This window comes from Hippocampus guttulatus, chromosome 16 (genome assembly GCF_054856545.1).
Source record: "Hippocampus guttulatus isolate MCC_2025c chromosome 16, RoL_Hgut_1.0, whole genome shotgun sequence".
NCBI lineage: Eukaryota > Metazoa > Chordata > Actinopteri > Syngnathiformes > Syngnathidae > Hippocampus > Hippocampus guttulatus.
The window spans coordinates 5,336,778-5,352,448 of NC_141276.1; the positions used below are offsets into that span (position 1 = coordinate 5,336,778).

Below are 15,671 nucleotides of genomic sequence, written 5' to 3' on the forward strand. Positions count from 1 at the left end.
TTACTCGCAAATGATCAAATGCTCACCTTTATTTCTCCCTTTTTTTTTTGTCCTTCTCAAGCAGACAGGATGTCTTTTCCATTCAACGGTGAAACGACACAATTCATAAATGCACATCTATTGCAATTCCTTGCTCCTCCTGACATCGCAGCTCTATTGTGGAAGATGTCTAGACACCCCTGAAAGCTTATCACAGGCATCTCTTCTTATTTTTTTTTTTTTGACATCTCCACTGGAGGGAACAAATGACAAGTCGCAGGAACCGACGGGTGAAGATTTTCAATGGCACAATTTTCTCTTCGCGTCTTTTGTCATCCCCCCCCCCCCCCCCCCCCCGCAGGATGACGACTCTTTTTCTCCCAGAGCCTCGTTGACTTTGGCCCTGACCCGCACACCAACCATCGGCAAGCTTGACAAATGCAGCGGCGGCTGCTATTGTTCAACCTGAAACCCGTTCAGAGCCATCAAGTTGTGGTCGGGGGGGCTACACCTGGTAGCAAATTGTGCTGAATGGAAAATACGATTATATATCATATTCAAAGTAGGTCGAGCATTTGTGTCAATCAATACCTACGATTTGAAGTGACATTCAGCACTTTAATGTTAACACCGTCTGTCTCGTTATGTTCGACACAGTCGTTGGAATTTCAAGTCAGTCAGCGAAACTTGTGTCATGGGGCTTGCGTTCTTTGATCCTCATTTTGGAAGAAAAAAAAAATCCAATATCTCCAAACCGCAATGTGACGCGGCTGAGAACAATATCACACACGCCCTGAGGGAGCTTTACGTATTTATCTTCATATTACCATATTATGATTTGGGGTAAAATGTCAAATCGGAGCTTAAATGGGCAACCTGGAATTCACGCACAATGACAGCTTCAATCCGAAAGGACCAATTTGATGTTAGTTTTCAAGAGTAGGTTCTTGAGGCTTTATTTTGTCGGTCCTCTTTATTTACTGTATTACAGATGAATGTATTTCTTGTGCTTGTTTGTTAAAAATATACATGGAGGAGGAAGAGGACCTAAAAAAAAAAGGTTCAGTCTCAATCGCAGTATTGTCGGGGGAAAAAAAGTCGCAATTAGATTATTTTCCACAGTTGTTCAGCCGTGTGGGTTTTTGTCTCGAGCATCGATCCGAGTGAAAGTCTTCAATCTCGTCAAGCATCTGCGTTACAATGAGGCCTCATCATCAAAACAACGCATAGATAGACAAGAGAGGCAGACCGCCTGACGATTGATTTTTCTGCCCGGGACAGAATTTGTGATGCTAGGCGGCGACCGTTGGCTTCAATGACATCAGTAACCGTGTGACGCATAGCCGAGTATCTTCCCAGTGATATATGCAAATATAATCTTTTGTCTGGGAACTAATTAAAACGAGTTCACAGATTATCTCTGTTCTCCTCAAAGCAGATGGGTCTTCGTTAGGCTAATGAGGTGGGAGGGGCTGGTTGGTACAGCGTCTGACAGGCACGATAAAACACTGCAGCGCCACATAAACAGCTCTTTCTGACTGTCGTTTGTCTAAATTTACATCTCTTCCGGGAGTCCCACTTGACAGCTTTGTTTTTTGCCGTGCATGGGCGTGTGAGTTGCAATCGTGGCAGCTTACTATTTAAGTAATTAAAATTTGTCATTTTCTATATTTATCCATCCATCCATCCATTTTCCGAACCGCTTGATCCTCACTAGGGTCGCGGGGGGTGCTGGAGCCTATCCCAGCCGTCTTCGGGCAGTAGGCGGGGACACCCTGAATCAGTTGCCAGCCAATCGCAGGGCACACAGAGACGAACAACCATTCACGCCCACACTCGCACCTAGGGACAATTTAGAGCGTCCAATCAGCCTGACATGCATGTTTTTGGAATGTGGGAGGAAACCGGAGCACCCGGAGAAAACCCACGCAGACCCGGGGAGAACATGCAAACTCCACACAGGGAGGCCGGAGCTGGAATTGAACCCGGTACCTCCGCACTGTGAAGCCGACGTGCTAACCACTGGACTACCGGGCCGCCCTTTCTATATTTACTTTAATTTAAAAAAAACACCTCAGAATAGATGAAAAAAAGTAACAAGTGTCGTCAACTTTTTTTGTAACCACGTTTCCACCAGTAGATATAGCACGAGCTAGTGAATAGCATGACATCAGAGCACCAACCAGAACAATGCGTACAAAGAAAAAGCAACCGTTACGTGCCGCGCTTGACTTCTTCCCCAAACATTGGGACAATGGAAGCCTTCCTCGGTACTCTCTGCGCGTGAGCGTATCCACAATCTGACTGACCGCCGCCTGTCTTCTCTCGCAGGTGTTCACACGGTACGGCAAGTGTTACATGTTCAACGCCGCCGAGGAGGGCAAGTCTCTGCGCACCACCATGAAAGGCGGCACGGGGAACGGACTGGAGATCATGTTGGACATTCAGCAAGACGAATACCTGCCGGTGTGGGGCGACACAGGTGGGCTTCGCCTTAGTAGTCGGGACTATTATTTACAGAGACCAAGCAGATGAGAAAGTTGCCTCCCTGCTTGTGAGCCTCGGGGGCCGAGGATGTTTTTTTCATTCACGCAATTTCAAGCCATCTATAATTCACGCAGCGGTGACTCACGGTACTCTGGCTATGGGAACACGTCGGGACACGCGGTCTCCTTTCACACATATGAAAGTCTTTCAAGCTTGTGACATGCTATTCAAAAATGCTCTTGTTGCATTTCTCCAGCACACCAAAACCATTTTAAGGTGGGTATTTTATTGCAACTCGTGTAAAAGAGCAAATGACAAAAATGATGAACAAGCGCTAATAAAAACAGAACGTTGGAATTTGTGACCCCAGTACAACAACTAAAATACATAACCGGTCACGATAAAAATGAAGATGTTACTCCTTCCTGGTGTCAAAATATCCACGGACACGTCCAGGAATAAGCTCCTCATAAAACAGTAAAGAATGTTGGGATTTATCATTTCAACAAAATAATAAAAGTACACGCCTGTTAACAGTAAAATGCCTTTACTGCAGCGTCATGTCAAAAGATCAAAGCACAGAATGCTAAGTTGCTTGCTATAAATCGCTGGAGAGTGGCACATTAGACTGTCTAACCCCAATAAAACATCCTTGCAATAGAATGATGTACAGGTTGTACATGTTGCATCCTGGTGGTAAAATATCAAAGGACAAATATATCGCCATGAATTTTTTAAAAAAAATGCATATTTTGTTGGAATTTATCGACACAATGAAACTAAAATATGAAATGCAGATGCTGACCTGGAAAGAAAATAATAAATGTCTGGATTGTACTACCTGCTGGAGTCAAAAGCCCAAACGACTTTGAATTTTAATAATGTGTCATAAATTAAAAAAAAAAAAATTAAGTATTTTAGAAGAGCGTCACGATTTTTATCACCCTACTAAAATAGTACACACTTGATAACAATAAAATAGTGTGCATCTGTAATTGATCTTTTTTGATTAAAAACAATCATGAGTAACCTCGAACAACATTGCTTAATTTAAATGTATAACCTCAATAAGAAACAACAAGACATTCAGGAGCTTTACTTTTCACCTAACGCCTGAAAACAATGGAAGGATGCTCGTCTGGATTTTTATCTGCCGTTGCAAAAAATAAAAAATAAAAAGTCTCGGAACAGCGTGATTAATGACCTTCATAATGCGCCTGAAAATGTCCGATGGGAATGTATAACGTCAATAAAAAAGTAAAGGTGCACTCATGAAAGAAATAAAATCATATACATTACACATTTCATTGTCTTTATCGACCGTTTCAAATGGCATGTGCTCCCTCTAACTGGTCTTTTCTTCAATTGTCATTATTTGTGTGTCTGCGCAACAAGCTGCTATCTGGTCGTGAACAATTCCTCTTATTCTTTCAAAAAAAAAAAAAAGAGGCCTCAAGCTGTTTAATGCCACTCCCATTTAAGCTTTACGATCAAACTAAACATAAAACAAAGAGAGCGAAATTGTGATCTCTGTTTCAAACAACCACATGATTAGCCCTGCGCTAGCTAAATGCTAACATACCAAACGCAAAACACCATAAATGGACTCACCAATAGTGTCAATAGTTACTGTGTTATAACCCTTAAGCAATGGATATGTCGCCATGTCTACAGAACCTGTAATAGAACAAAACTTGTGGGCATGTCACCCGCTGTAAAACCTATTTTATAATGGAGGCAAAATGACGGAGTCACTCGAGTTTTCCGTTGCCTGGCAACTACAAGTTATTTGAAGGACCGTGCTGCTTGCTGTGCAACCCAAAGGTGTTCCACGTTCTCAACAGCTGGCAAAATAAGCAGTAGCTGATATTCTTAGAGGAGGAAGAAAAAAACAGTCACCCTGCCTTGAAACTCCAATGTGAAACCCGACTTTTGAAACGCTAACACAGACTTGAAACTTGAACTCTGGCTTGAGCCCCCAACTTGGAAGACCAACCCTTATTTTAAAACGTTGCCTGATCCTGATTTAAAACCCTCCTTTGTAACCCTTTTCCTAATTTATAACTTGAAACCCAAATTTGAGGCCCTAGCCCCGGCTTTAAACCATAATTTGAAACGGAAACCCAGATTTAAAACCCTACCTTGAAACCCTAAACTGAACACTCATCCTAGTTTAAAAAAAAAAAAAATCCTTTGAAACTCGAGCCCCGACCTAAAACCATCTGCAGCACTGACTCTGACCTTAACACAGGCTTGAAGCCCTAACCCATACTTGAAGCCTTAATCCAGAATTAAAACCATATGAAATCCTGACCCTGTTTTGAAACCCTAATTTCAGGGTTGGGGTACAGTTAGGGTTGGGGTTGATATTTTTTCAAACTCAAGTTCAAACCCAACCTTAGTCTGCAACACTCCCTATTTTGAAACCCTACCTGGTTCTCAAACTCCTAATTTGAGGCCTTAAACCAGGTTTAAAACCTGACTTTAAAACGGGGCCCTTTTTTTTCGTAACCTTTCACATCACACCATCCTGAATGCCCGGAATAACAATGTCAAGGTAGCATTTTAACTGTAAGGAGGTCAAATGAGTTCTTGCACGTCTTATTAGTCGTCTTGGCAACCGTTGGCATCTTTTAAAGGTTTCCAAGCAAGTTCTCAAACTGTTCATTTCCCGCTGATGACGGTCGATGACGTCACAGAAAATCATTTTGAGAGACGCATTCCTCAAACGCCCCACTGCCATCACAAGCGTCAGTAATCAGAGAGCGAATCGTCGTTTGTAATCTCAATTGATAAAAGACATTTCCTGGGCAAAGCAATTTACTCCATGCTCACCCTGGTCCATTTTTAGTCTTCTCGTCAAGCTCCAAGCAGCCATAGAAATAATTAATAAGCAAACAAGTGTGCGCTGTCTTGCATTGTTAATGACTTCTTCTTCATTTGTACGGCTTTGAGGGCCACAACGGAGATTCTTAAATTGCTCCGCGCACTCCAAAACAACTGGTGGCGCTGTCACAGCGGACAGAAATCAAGACATGAGAGCCAATCAGAAGCCAGAAGAAAGTCGGTTCTGGAAAACATGTTAATTCAGTCAATTTGATATCAAGTCCTGTTTTTGACTACGGAATGACAATTAAAAAGTTTTGTAAGCCATTCATCAATCAATTGACAAAATAACGGACAGATTATTCAAGTATTGAAATAATCGTTTGTTTCAGCTTTACTTTGAAGCCTGGACACGGGGGATATTTCCCATCTGTTTCACCGCGGCATCAATACATTCTGTCACATCATGCATACGTGTAGTCGTCCTTTTTGTGACTCGTTACAAGCGCGGCTGTCTCGCCGCGCTTTTGCTTCCCAGTATTTCTGCATGCAGGGACTCACTAGCGCGTTATCGTCAAGGCCAAAGCTAATTTGCATGTATGGGTGTTAATGTGCCAAGAAGGCGAAAGGCCATAAACAAGAGTACAAACAAGGTGAGTTTTAAAATGATGAAAACACTTGATGAATGATTAAAGTCCTTCATTTCCAACGTTGTGTGTGCACGCGCGTGCGCGCCTTATTTCATCTATTCACAGCCACAGCAACCGAATTAAAATGGGTATGGAGCACTCTGATTTTGAAGGTTGTCAGACACCAAAAGACTCAAGTACTTGACGGTCAACTCAAACTGTACCGCTGTATTATTTATGCGTTAGTTAGCTTTTGAACTATTATTTATCCGTGTCCCGATTGAAGCCCCCGGATGTGACTCACCGTATCCCTGAAGCACTTCACGTGGGTCAGGTCAAGAGTCGATTCGATTTTGTTGAAATCTCAACACAAGACAACACTCAAAACCGTTTTTTTTCCCCTTCCCCGGCGGGCCAGCGAAAACACAGACGGACGGCATTTATCGCGTCCCGAGTTGTCACCATGGCCACAGCGGCAAGTTGATGAGTGTGTGCTGGTACTTGAATGTGGGGGCGGGGGTTGATTAAATGATTCCTTGGACCACAAGCGCACACGTGATGCTGTGATGTTATCGATTTCCGCACAGACATTCAATCACTCGCTGTTTTACCGAAAATGTTAGGGTGTGTGTGTCTCCTTTCCATCCTGTTCTTCTGTAATTTAAAAAAAAAAAAAAAAAACAAGATTAAATTCCTTGCCCTCGAGCTGCATTTTTGACCAAAATTAAAGGACAGCAATTAAAATGACAATTATTTTTTTCTTATCGGTTGTCCACTCCCAATTATGTACAAACGGGCTCACAAAGATGTTTTTGCCAATTTTGTTGTGGTGTTTGCGATCGTGAACTTTGGTCTGGGACTTCAAGGTGCACCAAAATTTGCTGCTTACCTGACCCGCACTACTCAAAACTAAACTTTACGGTAAATCTACGGTTTTCCCCATCTGCTTTGTCATTTCCTGATTGTGCATTCCTTGCAGAGGATACGGCGTTCGAAGCGGGGGTCCGAGTCCAGATCCACAGTCAGGCCGAGCCCCCCTTTGTGCACGAGCTGGGCTTTGGCGTGGCGCCCGGCTTCCAGACCTTCGTGGCCACGCAGGAACAGAGGGTGAGTCGCCATTGATCCCCTGCAAAATGTAGAACCCGACTGGGATTGGGTTTTCAGGGCTGGTCTCGATATTGGGGGCAAAAAAAAAGGGGAAACGCGGATATTTTGACAAATAACCAATACATAAAATAATAACATTGACATACATGGGATATATTCTGTGCATGAACACCCGCTCTGATAATACCCAAAATATGATTCAAGGCAAAGAAGCAGAACATTTCTAAATAAAAAGAAGGAACTTTAATTAGCATAACTTTAAGGCCTGTAAACTGTCAAATAGTCTCGTCATCAATAATGGTGGGCTCAGGAATTAACAATTGCCAATGCCTTTGTTTATTTCACAAAGATGCAAGGTTGTGTAAAGCTTGAAACACTGTAATACACTGCCGAAAAGTCCTTTCCTCACTCGAGGCAACCTAATGAGTTGTTTTGTTTTGCATAGTTTGTTGGTTTTAAGGGCGTTTTTGTCACAAGGCACCAAAGGGTACTAAAGTGTGGTGTTACATTGTTTTACACAGTCCCATCTGACTATGAGGTTGGGAAAAAAAAAAGCAGTTTCTTGTGCCCCCTTTTTTTTTTTTGTGCGTATGTCATAAAACCGATCCCTTTGTCCTTGTCTGAGCGTCGTTATCGTATTGCCTGCTTAAAAAGAAGGGCATCAGGGAATCTGTGTCCCGTCATTTAAGTTACCAAAAATGCCTTATAGAGTCAGGCTGCTGCAAGTAGCTGTTTTTATTTCATCCAGGCCGGTGATATTTATGACACGACGAAAATAGATATGGGCGCCGCAGGGCAAAAAGTATTAGCTTAGCATCTTAGCGTTGACTAACGAGCCTCCAGGGTGAGCGGCCGTGCCTGCCGTCAGCCCACTTTTCTGACTGGCAGGCTGAAGACCGAGCTCTCCTCGCTCATTATTGGCGTTGAGGTGAGGACACTCACTGAGGGGGAGTAAAAAAATAAAATAAAATAAAAAATTTAGATCCTCTCGTTAATTATTACAGCGCGCAAAGGTCATCAAGTTGTCTGCCGGGACCATCCCACTCCTTCTGAAACCCTTTCAAGCATAATAACCAACACTTGAGTTATATAGAATATGAGATTCGATTTGAAAATAGTACATTAGAGATGTACAGTATATTGCATTAAATATGATGGAAATCAGGTGGTATCACAGTTTCCGCTAATATTAAATGTAAATAGGGTACAGTGGACTTGTATGGACATGAAATGTGATGTGAATATTGAACATCATTTCAAACATGATATCAAACATTCGTGTCATATAGCGATAAATATGCTGCAAACATAATACAATAGAAGTGTATAGAACATTAAATATGCTAATATTGTATGATACATCATGTATTGAATATGGCTGTATTGTAAATCTGAGACATGAAATATGACGGTATATATTCCAATAAACCTTCAATTTGAGTGAAGCACTTGTAGCTAAATTGTAAATCCTGCTTCAAAGTTCACCGGAATCTGGCTCCAGTCTTTCTATTTCAAAACAATTCTCAGGGAAAAAAAAAAAAATTAAAGCACACTTTTATCGAGTTGTGCCCGCAATGTGAGGTTCAAGTGCGTGACGCTAAAACAAAACAACCTTTCCCAACAATTTGCCGAGTGAACTGTAAAGCCTCCCTTAAAGCGCCCCATCCCCGCCTCAGCACCGGAGTGAAATATTGATGAAGACAACGGCGAGGGGAGCCAAGGCTTCTGCCGCTTATTAGACGGACCACGATCGACTCACATGCCATTACACCAGAATTAATCAGATGGCGAATTAGCCGCCATTTGATTTAATTGGGCCCAAGGAGAAGATTAGCTTCGCGGCGGAGGTGATTGGAAAGGTTAAGCATTGCCGAGCAGCACCTTTCACGGAAGCCTTAATCGCACCGGGGATGTCGGCATTCATTGCTCGGAGCAGGCGGGGCACATCAACAAGCAGGCACGCAGCATTGTAGTGCTGCCACTAAGTCATGACAGCATTTTTGGGCATCGTTTGTGGCAATATTCCTTCCACGCTAGAATGCATGTTAACTCATTCAGTACCAGCCAATTCTGGACCAAGTCTGAAAAGACGTTTAAAAACGTCTTTGGGAGTGAATGAGTTAAGTGAAATGACATTGTGGACTAACTGCGTCGGGTTGAAGACTTTTTGGGTGGAATAGTATATCATAATATTCCCACAATGCTATCATTTCATATACCGGGATGTGAAATTGGAAAGCATCAGCGGAACGCACGCAACATTGCGGAGCCGTTTTATGTACTGCTGTTTTGGTTAGCGACAAACGGACTCGGCGGCTGATTAGTCCTTAATGGGCATATGGAGTAACTTAAAAGTTGAGGATGGCCAAGAAGCATATTAAACCGGCGTCGGGGATGTCAGTATTCATTTCTTCCACTGGCTGCTTTCTTATCGGCCGTCACAGCCTCGCACAGCAATCGGCAACATTCCGCGCACTTGGCTGCTTTCAAACGGAATGTTGGAGCGGCTTCCCGCTCGTCTGGACCGATAGCGCAGAGCAGACGCGCTATTAAATCCCAGCCGGCAGCCGCCCACTTTTCACCTGGCGCCGTCGCGTCACGCTACATCCGCAAAATGTAGTTGCCGCTCCCTCATGCGCGTCCGTGACAACTCAGGCTGTGTTGTTTGACCCTTGTTCTTCTTCTTGTTGTTCAGACCGCAGCGTGTTGGAGTGTTGCCTCCTTCGTCAGACCCGGAGGAATTATTTGGTCAAGTGTCTGTACAACTGTGAAATTGTTTGGCTCAGCTAACTCGCGGTGTTTAATCTGTAGCCCAAACATAGCATGTCGAGCCACAATCTTGTGTTCATCCATGTTTATTTCCCTCCGCCGCTTAAGGGCTTCCAACTAAATTTAGTTTATAAATCCTAACGTACTGTCGGAAAGGTGACATTTCAAAACGTTTTCTTCCTCCCTCGAAGCTCACCTTCCTGCCTCCGCCCTGGGGCGAGTGCGAGTCGAAGACTCTGGAGTCGGGCTTCTTCCCGGTGTACAGCGTGACCGCCTGCCGGATCGACTGCGAGACACGCTACATTGTGGAGAACTGCAACTGCAGGATGGTGCACATGCCCGGTAGGTGCCCCCCCCCCCCCCGCCCAAAACCGAACGCATTACATCACCTGCGACTAAAAGTTAAGATCAGTCGACATCTTTACTCGAGATGGTCTTCTTGACAGGTGATGCCTCCTACTGCACACCCGAGCAGTACAAAGACTGCGCCGAGCCCGCCCTCGGTGAGTCACGTGATCTCGCCACGCCACCGTGGTGTGTGTGTGTGTGTGAAGATATTTGTTGCCGCTCCCCCCTAATTGCGCGACGCCACGCCACCGTGTGAAAGTGCGCAGTCGCAGTGTGTGAAAGGCAATTTTGCCAGAGCGAAAAAAAGTGTGTAAAAGTTGGAGATCGTTCCAACCAGAGAGAGCAAATAGATGACAACAAGTGCACGCTGGCTAACAAATAAATGACCTCTGTGTTAGATGTTGTAGTCAAACTTTACTTTTCCGACCCCGGTCGGCGGCAATCTCCGAAATGGTGAGAAAAGTCCTGCGTAAATAAATTCAGGTACATGAAAAATGCAGCCGAGGGGCACAGCAACTTTTCCTGGGTGCACATTTCTTGCCACGAGCTAAAGGATTGCACACCGGCTCGCCTTCACTTGTAATTGGGCCGCCGTTTTGACGCCTAATTCTCGGCATGCAAATCAGGTCAAGTCAGTGCCAATTTGTCGGAATCTTTCTGACTGCCAACTTGAATTTTTTTTTCTCTCCTTTGGATACTAATTTCATATTTTAAAAAAAAAAAAAAAAAGCACCTGTCTCCAACTTGTCAGAGGAGATTATGCGTTGCTCGACTCATCAAGCGTTTCCGCTTTCCGACTTGAAAGTTTAAAAGGACACTTTGATGACTTCCAATGCAGACAAGTTGCGTTATTACCTCCAAGACGATGAGCCAACGTGACAAAACAGTCTCATTAAATTAGCATTAGAAGTCATAATATGACACAGCTTTGGTCTCAGTGGATTATTCTTGACTGATCCGGTCTTCAGGAGCGATCTACTTTTGCGGCTTCACTGCTTAGCCGCAGCTCATTTGGCGGAAGATATTGCGAGCTTGATGGCTTGCTTGGTTTGGTCACGCCTCGGTAGGGAAAGTCGGCTTTTGTCAAAGACGCGCGATGTGATCAAAAGGCCTCATCACACCTAAATGTACAGAAACAATCATGTTGGGTGTCATCGATTTTGGTGGGCCTGGTTAGCTGTTGGGTGAGGTCGGTCGGTTAATTGGGAGCGTGGTGGTGGACGGGAAGCGTGTTTTTGTAGATTTGTGGACTGGTTGATTCGGAAGGTGCTAGTGTAGGTAAGGACGCTAGCTGATTTTTTTTTTTTAAATACATTTTTATGTAGCACAGTATATTATCATAAAAAGCCTCAAAAAGAGTCATACTGAACAGAGAATATCATATGACCAATTTGTGTTAGATAACGTCTTCTTCCGTGCCCTTCACCGTCACCAACCCATCATCATCATCATCATCATCTTCCTCATCATGGTCCTTAGCCAAGCTGTCTGCGACAGAGAGCAGCAGCTGCATGTGCCGCACTCCGTGCAATGTGACGCGCTACAACAAAGAGCTTTCCATGGTCAAGATACCCAGCAAGACGTCGGCGCGCTACCTGCAGAAGAAGTTCAACAAGTCGGAGAAGTACATCGCGTACGGCCACACCTCGGACATCGCACCGCACGCGGGCACGTTTTGTGGCCGCGTCACGGGAGCCGTCGATTTTCATGCCACGTTGTTGTTTTTCGCAGAGATAACATTTTGGTGTTGGACGTGTTCTTCGAGGCTCTCAACTACGAGACCATCGAGCAGAAGAAAGCTTACGAGGTGGCGGGCCTGCTGGGTAATAACGAGAACTACGGAATACAGTTTGTGCGGGGGGAAGTGAAATGTGGAAATAATTGAATTGTGATAACACAGAATGAATTTTTTTTTAAGAATTTGGATACAGGATGTTTTTTGTTTTTTTACACGTCAACTTTTTGAGATGTGAAAAGTAGTACCGAAGATGTGTTTTGATTTTTGAATGGGGAGACAAAAGCGGAAGAAGAATGCTCTTTTGCATTCACACAGTAATAATAAAAAATATCATCGTGGAAATAATACGACTAATTCTATGAACTGTCAACACATTGTGCCCCCTACAGGTGACATTGGCGGCCAGATGGGGCTCTTCATCGGGGCCAGCATCCTCACCATCCTGGAGCTTTTTGACTACGCCTACGAGGTCAGTCACGCCGTTGAAACAAAGCAGGGGAAGAAGCATGGTCCGATCTGAATACTCTGGGGGTTTTTTTTCCAGGTGGTACGAAACAGACTATTGGACCTCCTGAGTCGAGAGGACGAGGAGGAGGGTCGCCGAGGGGCTGTGGTAAGTGCGCCCTTTGAGCCTTTTGATGGATTATTTTGTTTGTTTGTTTGTTTTTTGCAAGGCCAAGTTCTTTGATCTTCTTACTAGAAAACTGTTTTACAAAAATGCCATCATTATTTTTTTTTTCTGGGTAGTCTATAGTTTTATCTCTTTACCATAAAAATAAGTTAGGATGTTGTCTGTCAATTTTATATATATATTCAATATATATTTTGAAATGAAATACAATTTGGATTTTTTGTTTTCCCAAATCAATGTGTTATTTGTTATTAATTTGTGTGTGGGGTTTGTTTTTGTTTGTTTTTTTTAATATAAAATAATATTTGGGGATAAACAACCCATCCTTTAGAGTTTAATATTTTTTAATGAAATACAATTTGGGTACGGTTTTTATTCTTAAATTTTGATACGTTTTTTTACTTCAAGGTTTGTGTCTTGTGTATTTTTTTTGTAATTAATAATTTGTCATCAATTTAGGTACTCTGATTTAATGTTGACATTTTTTTCTACTGAAATATGTTGGGGTTTATGTTGTTATTAAATTATGTATTTTTAAATTAAATCACATTTCAGTTCTCTGATATTTTTATTTTATTTATTTTGAATTAAATTTTTGTTTTTATGTGGTTGGAGCTTTTTTTTTAGCACTTCTATTTGTTTAGCACATATTTTTAAAACGCTGTTGTTGAAAAAATTAGTTTTGATGAATTTTTTGTGAATATTTTTTAGATTCTTTCTTGATGTTTTTTTGCTTTGTTTTTTTTTTTTTTTTTGGTGAATGAAATCCAATATTGGGTGCGTTTTTCTTAGACTTCCTGTGATCCGGTGGCCAACCACTCGGAGTCCATGGGCAACAGTGTGGCCGTGCCCCTGCAGGCCACGCTGGGCACTTTGGAGGAGATCGCCTGCTGAGGCCCCCTCGCCTCGCCCCAATCATCCCTAGCCCCTCCCCCCCCCTCCACCCATTGTCAGGACAGCCAATCACGAGGCGCTAAAAAGTGTCTTAAGCCTCAGCGGTGCCAAATGAGGTCGGACGGGCTGGCCAAGTGTGGAGAGACACACCTGAGTAGCATCCATTGGTGGCCCAGTGCAAAAAAAGCAAAAACAAAACAAACAAACAAAAAAAGACTTGGGAGCCACCAAAGCGCATGTGTCACTCATAATGTGCCCACGTGATGAATGTGCAGCGTCAACCCTGGATTCCCGTTTCAGCTTTAAATGGGGTGACTGATCACTCATTTTTGTTGGACAAAGGAAAGAGAAAATCGGCCAATCAAGACAGCAAAGAAACATTTTTGTTGCACTTTTAATATTGGATCATTCCACTCAAGGGCGTGTTCACACTAGGCCATGCCAGACGTGCCAAAATACTGCAACTTTCCGACTCAGTTGATTATTTCTTGTCATTATTTAGATTTCTAATTGGCAAGAGGCGCCATGGCATGAATCTTGTGATATAGCATTTTTGTGCACAGCCTCGTTATGAATCGACATTTTTGACTATGGATTACATCCAGGCCATCTTTTGATTTTTATTGTCTTCATTGATAACTGGTGACAGGAGCAAATCATTTTAGTCAGATGACAGACTTTGCATATGACTGGCATGCTGTGGTCTTTTGATTTCTACAGTGCAAAGAGCCGGTTATGATAAGAAACTGGCAAGAGGGCAATCTCATCACTCAAATGACACGTGCATGTCCCCATGCGCGAAAAGCGTGCGTTGGAATTTTTTTTCGACGTGCATTGTTTCGAGTCGCTATTTATTTCTATAGTGCAAAGTGGCAGCTCAGAATAACTGTCTATCAAGAGTTGAGTGGCCTTTTTTTTTTTTTTGGATTGTGGATTATTTCCACGCGTTCTGTTGATTTCTAGAGTGGAAGGAGATGTTATGATGAATAACTGGCGAGACGAGCAAGTGCATTCATCAAATGACACGTGCACGTGCCCAGCGTGATTAGTGTGCAGTGTTTTTTTTGCCGTGGAATATTTCTAGTCACTCTGTTTATTTCTATTGTACAAGGTGGCGGCTATCGTGGTTGGAGCAATTGCATTAGAAGCGTCGATTGCGCATTCACAGTTTTCACATTCTTTTGACTGTATGGATTATTTCTGTCGTTCGGCTGGTTCCTGTTGTGCACATTAGTGGGTATAGTAAATAACTGGCGACGGGTTACATGCACTTTGGCATTACATGTACCGTACATTGCATGTGTTCTTACCCTTTTGACTTTGTGTATTATTTAGAGTTGTTATATTTCATTGCTATTATGCAAGGTCCAGTTATCCAGAAAAACAGGCAAGCAAGCACCACACGAATCAATTTTGAGCCTGCATGGAAGTCCGAGTGTACTGGACTTTGGGTGTCAAGTGGGCCCCACGCGTGGTTCTGATGGCCTCGTGTGAGCACGCCCCAAAAGGAACTTGAACAGCATGCCACATTCCACAGTTATTGACGGGACTCAAAGTGAGGTGTGCGACTCACACTTCACTGTCACTTGAAGACAGGCAGTGGAACAAAATGTTGTATGGTGATGACGTATTTAACCAAAAGTTCCCAGGCAACGTTTCATCATTTGTCCCCACCCCAATAATAGCTCTGACATTTTTTTTTCGCGGAGGCGGTAATGGTCATGTAAATATGTGTTTTTTCGACTCACATTTGCTTTTGCGGCATATCATAGGATTTTGGAACGTCCAAAAAAAAAAAAAAAAGGAGGATGCTATTGAGCTTATACGAACACTCCGCCCCTCAATTTTGCAACACTGCAGTTGGACATTTTTTGTCATCTTTGTGATTGTTTTTTTTCCCCATCTCGTTAGGAATGAATTCATCACTGCACTTTTCATTTGGATTTTGGTTGTCTTTTTTGGGGGGGGGGGGGGGGGGAATATTGGTTTTGGGTTGGCTTTTTCCCATCCACTGCGCTTGAAAGCCGCCATTGCGTGTTCCGGCTCATGTTGCCGCGTCTGCTCCACTCGGAACTGCTCGCCGTGCTCGGGCGTCGTTTTTGTGCCGCAGCGCCAACATTGAGTGTGTAAGATTGTGAGTGCGCACGTGTTTGTGTGCGTGCGTGTGTGTGTGTGGGGGGGGGGGATAGGGGTGGCGTGTGTTTTCAATGTGAAACCATTAAATGACACTTTTTGCAACAGTTGTCTTCTTCTCTTTGGTGAT

General features: G+C 43.3%; 1 protein-coding gene across 2 annotated transcripts in view; it reads left to right on the top strand.

The window, feature by feature from the left end:
* The window catches only part of asic2 (acid-sensing (proton-gated) ion channel 2), a 99,776-nt gene extending 84,425 nt beyond the window's left edge, over positions 1–15,351 (top strand). For both annotated transcript variants that reach the window (XM_086133581.1, XM_086133580.1), the window contains 9 exons: positions 2,311–2,461; positions 6,901–7,028; positions 9,989–10,139; positions 10,244–10,300; positions 11,625–11,778; positions 11,877–11,968; positions 12,273–12,352; positions 12,428–12,496; positions 13,307–15,351. In XM_086133581.1, the coding sequence (XP_085989707.1) occupies positions 2,311–2,461; positions 6,901–7,028; positions 9,989–10,139; positions 10,244–10,300; positions 11,625–11,778; positions 11,877–11,968; positions 12,273–12,352; positions 12,428–12,496; positions 13,307–13,408 (984 nt within the window). In that variant the 3' untranslated portion in view covers positions 13,409–15,351. The remainder of the gene's footprint in view (positions 1–2,310; positions 2,462–6,900; positions 7,029–9,988; positions 10,140–10,243; positions 10,301–11,624; positions 11,779–11,876; positions 11,969–12,272; positions 12,353–12,427; positions 12,497–13,306) is intronic.
* The last annotated feature ends 320 nt before the right edge of the window (positions 15,352–15,671 follow it).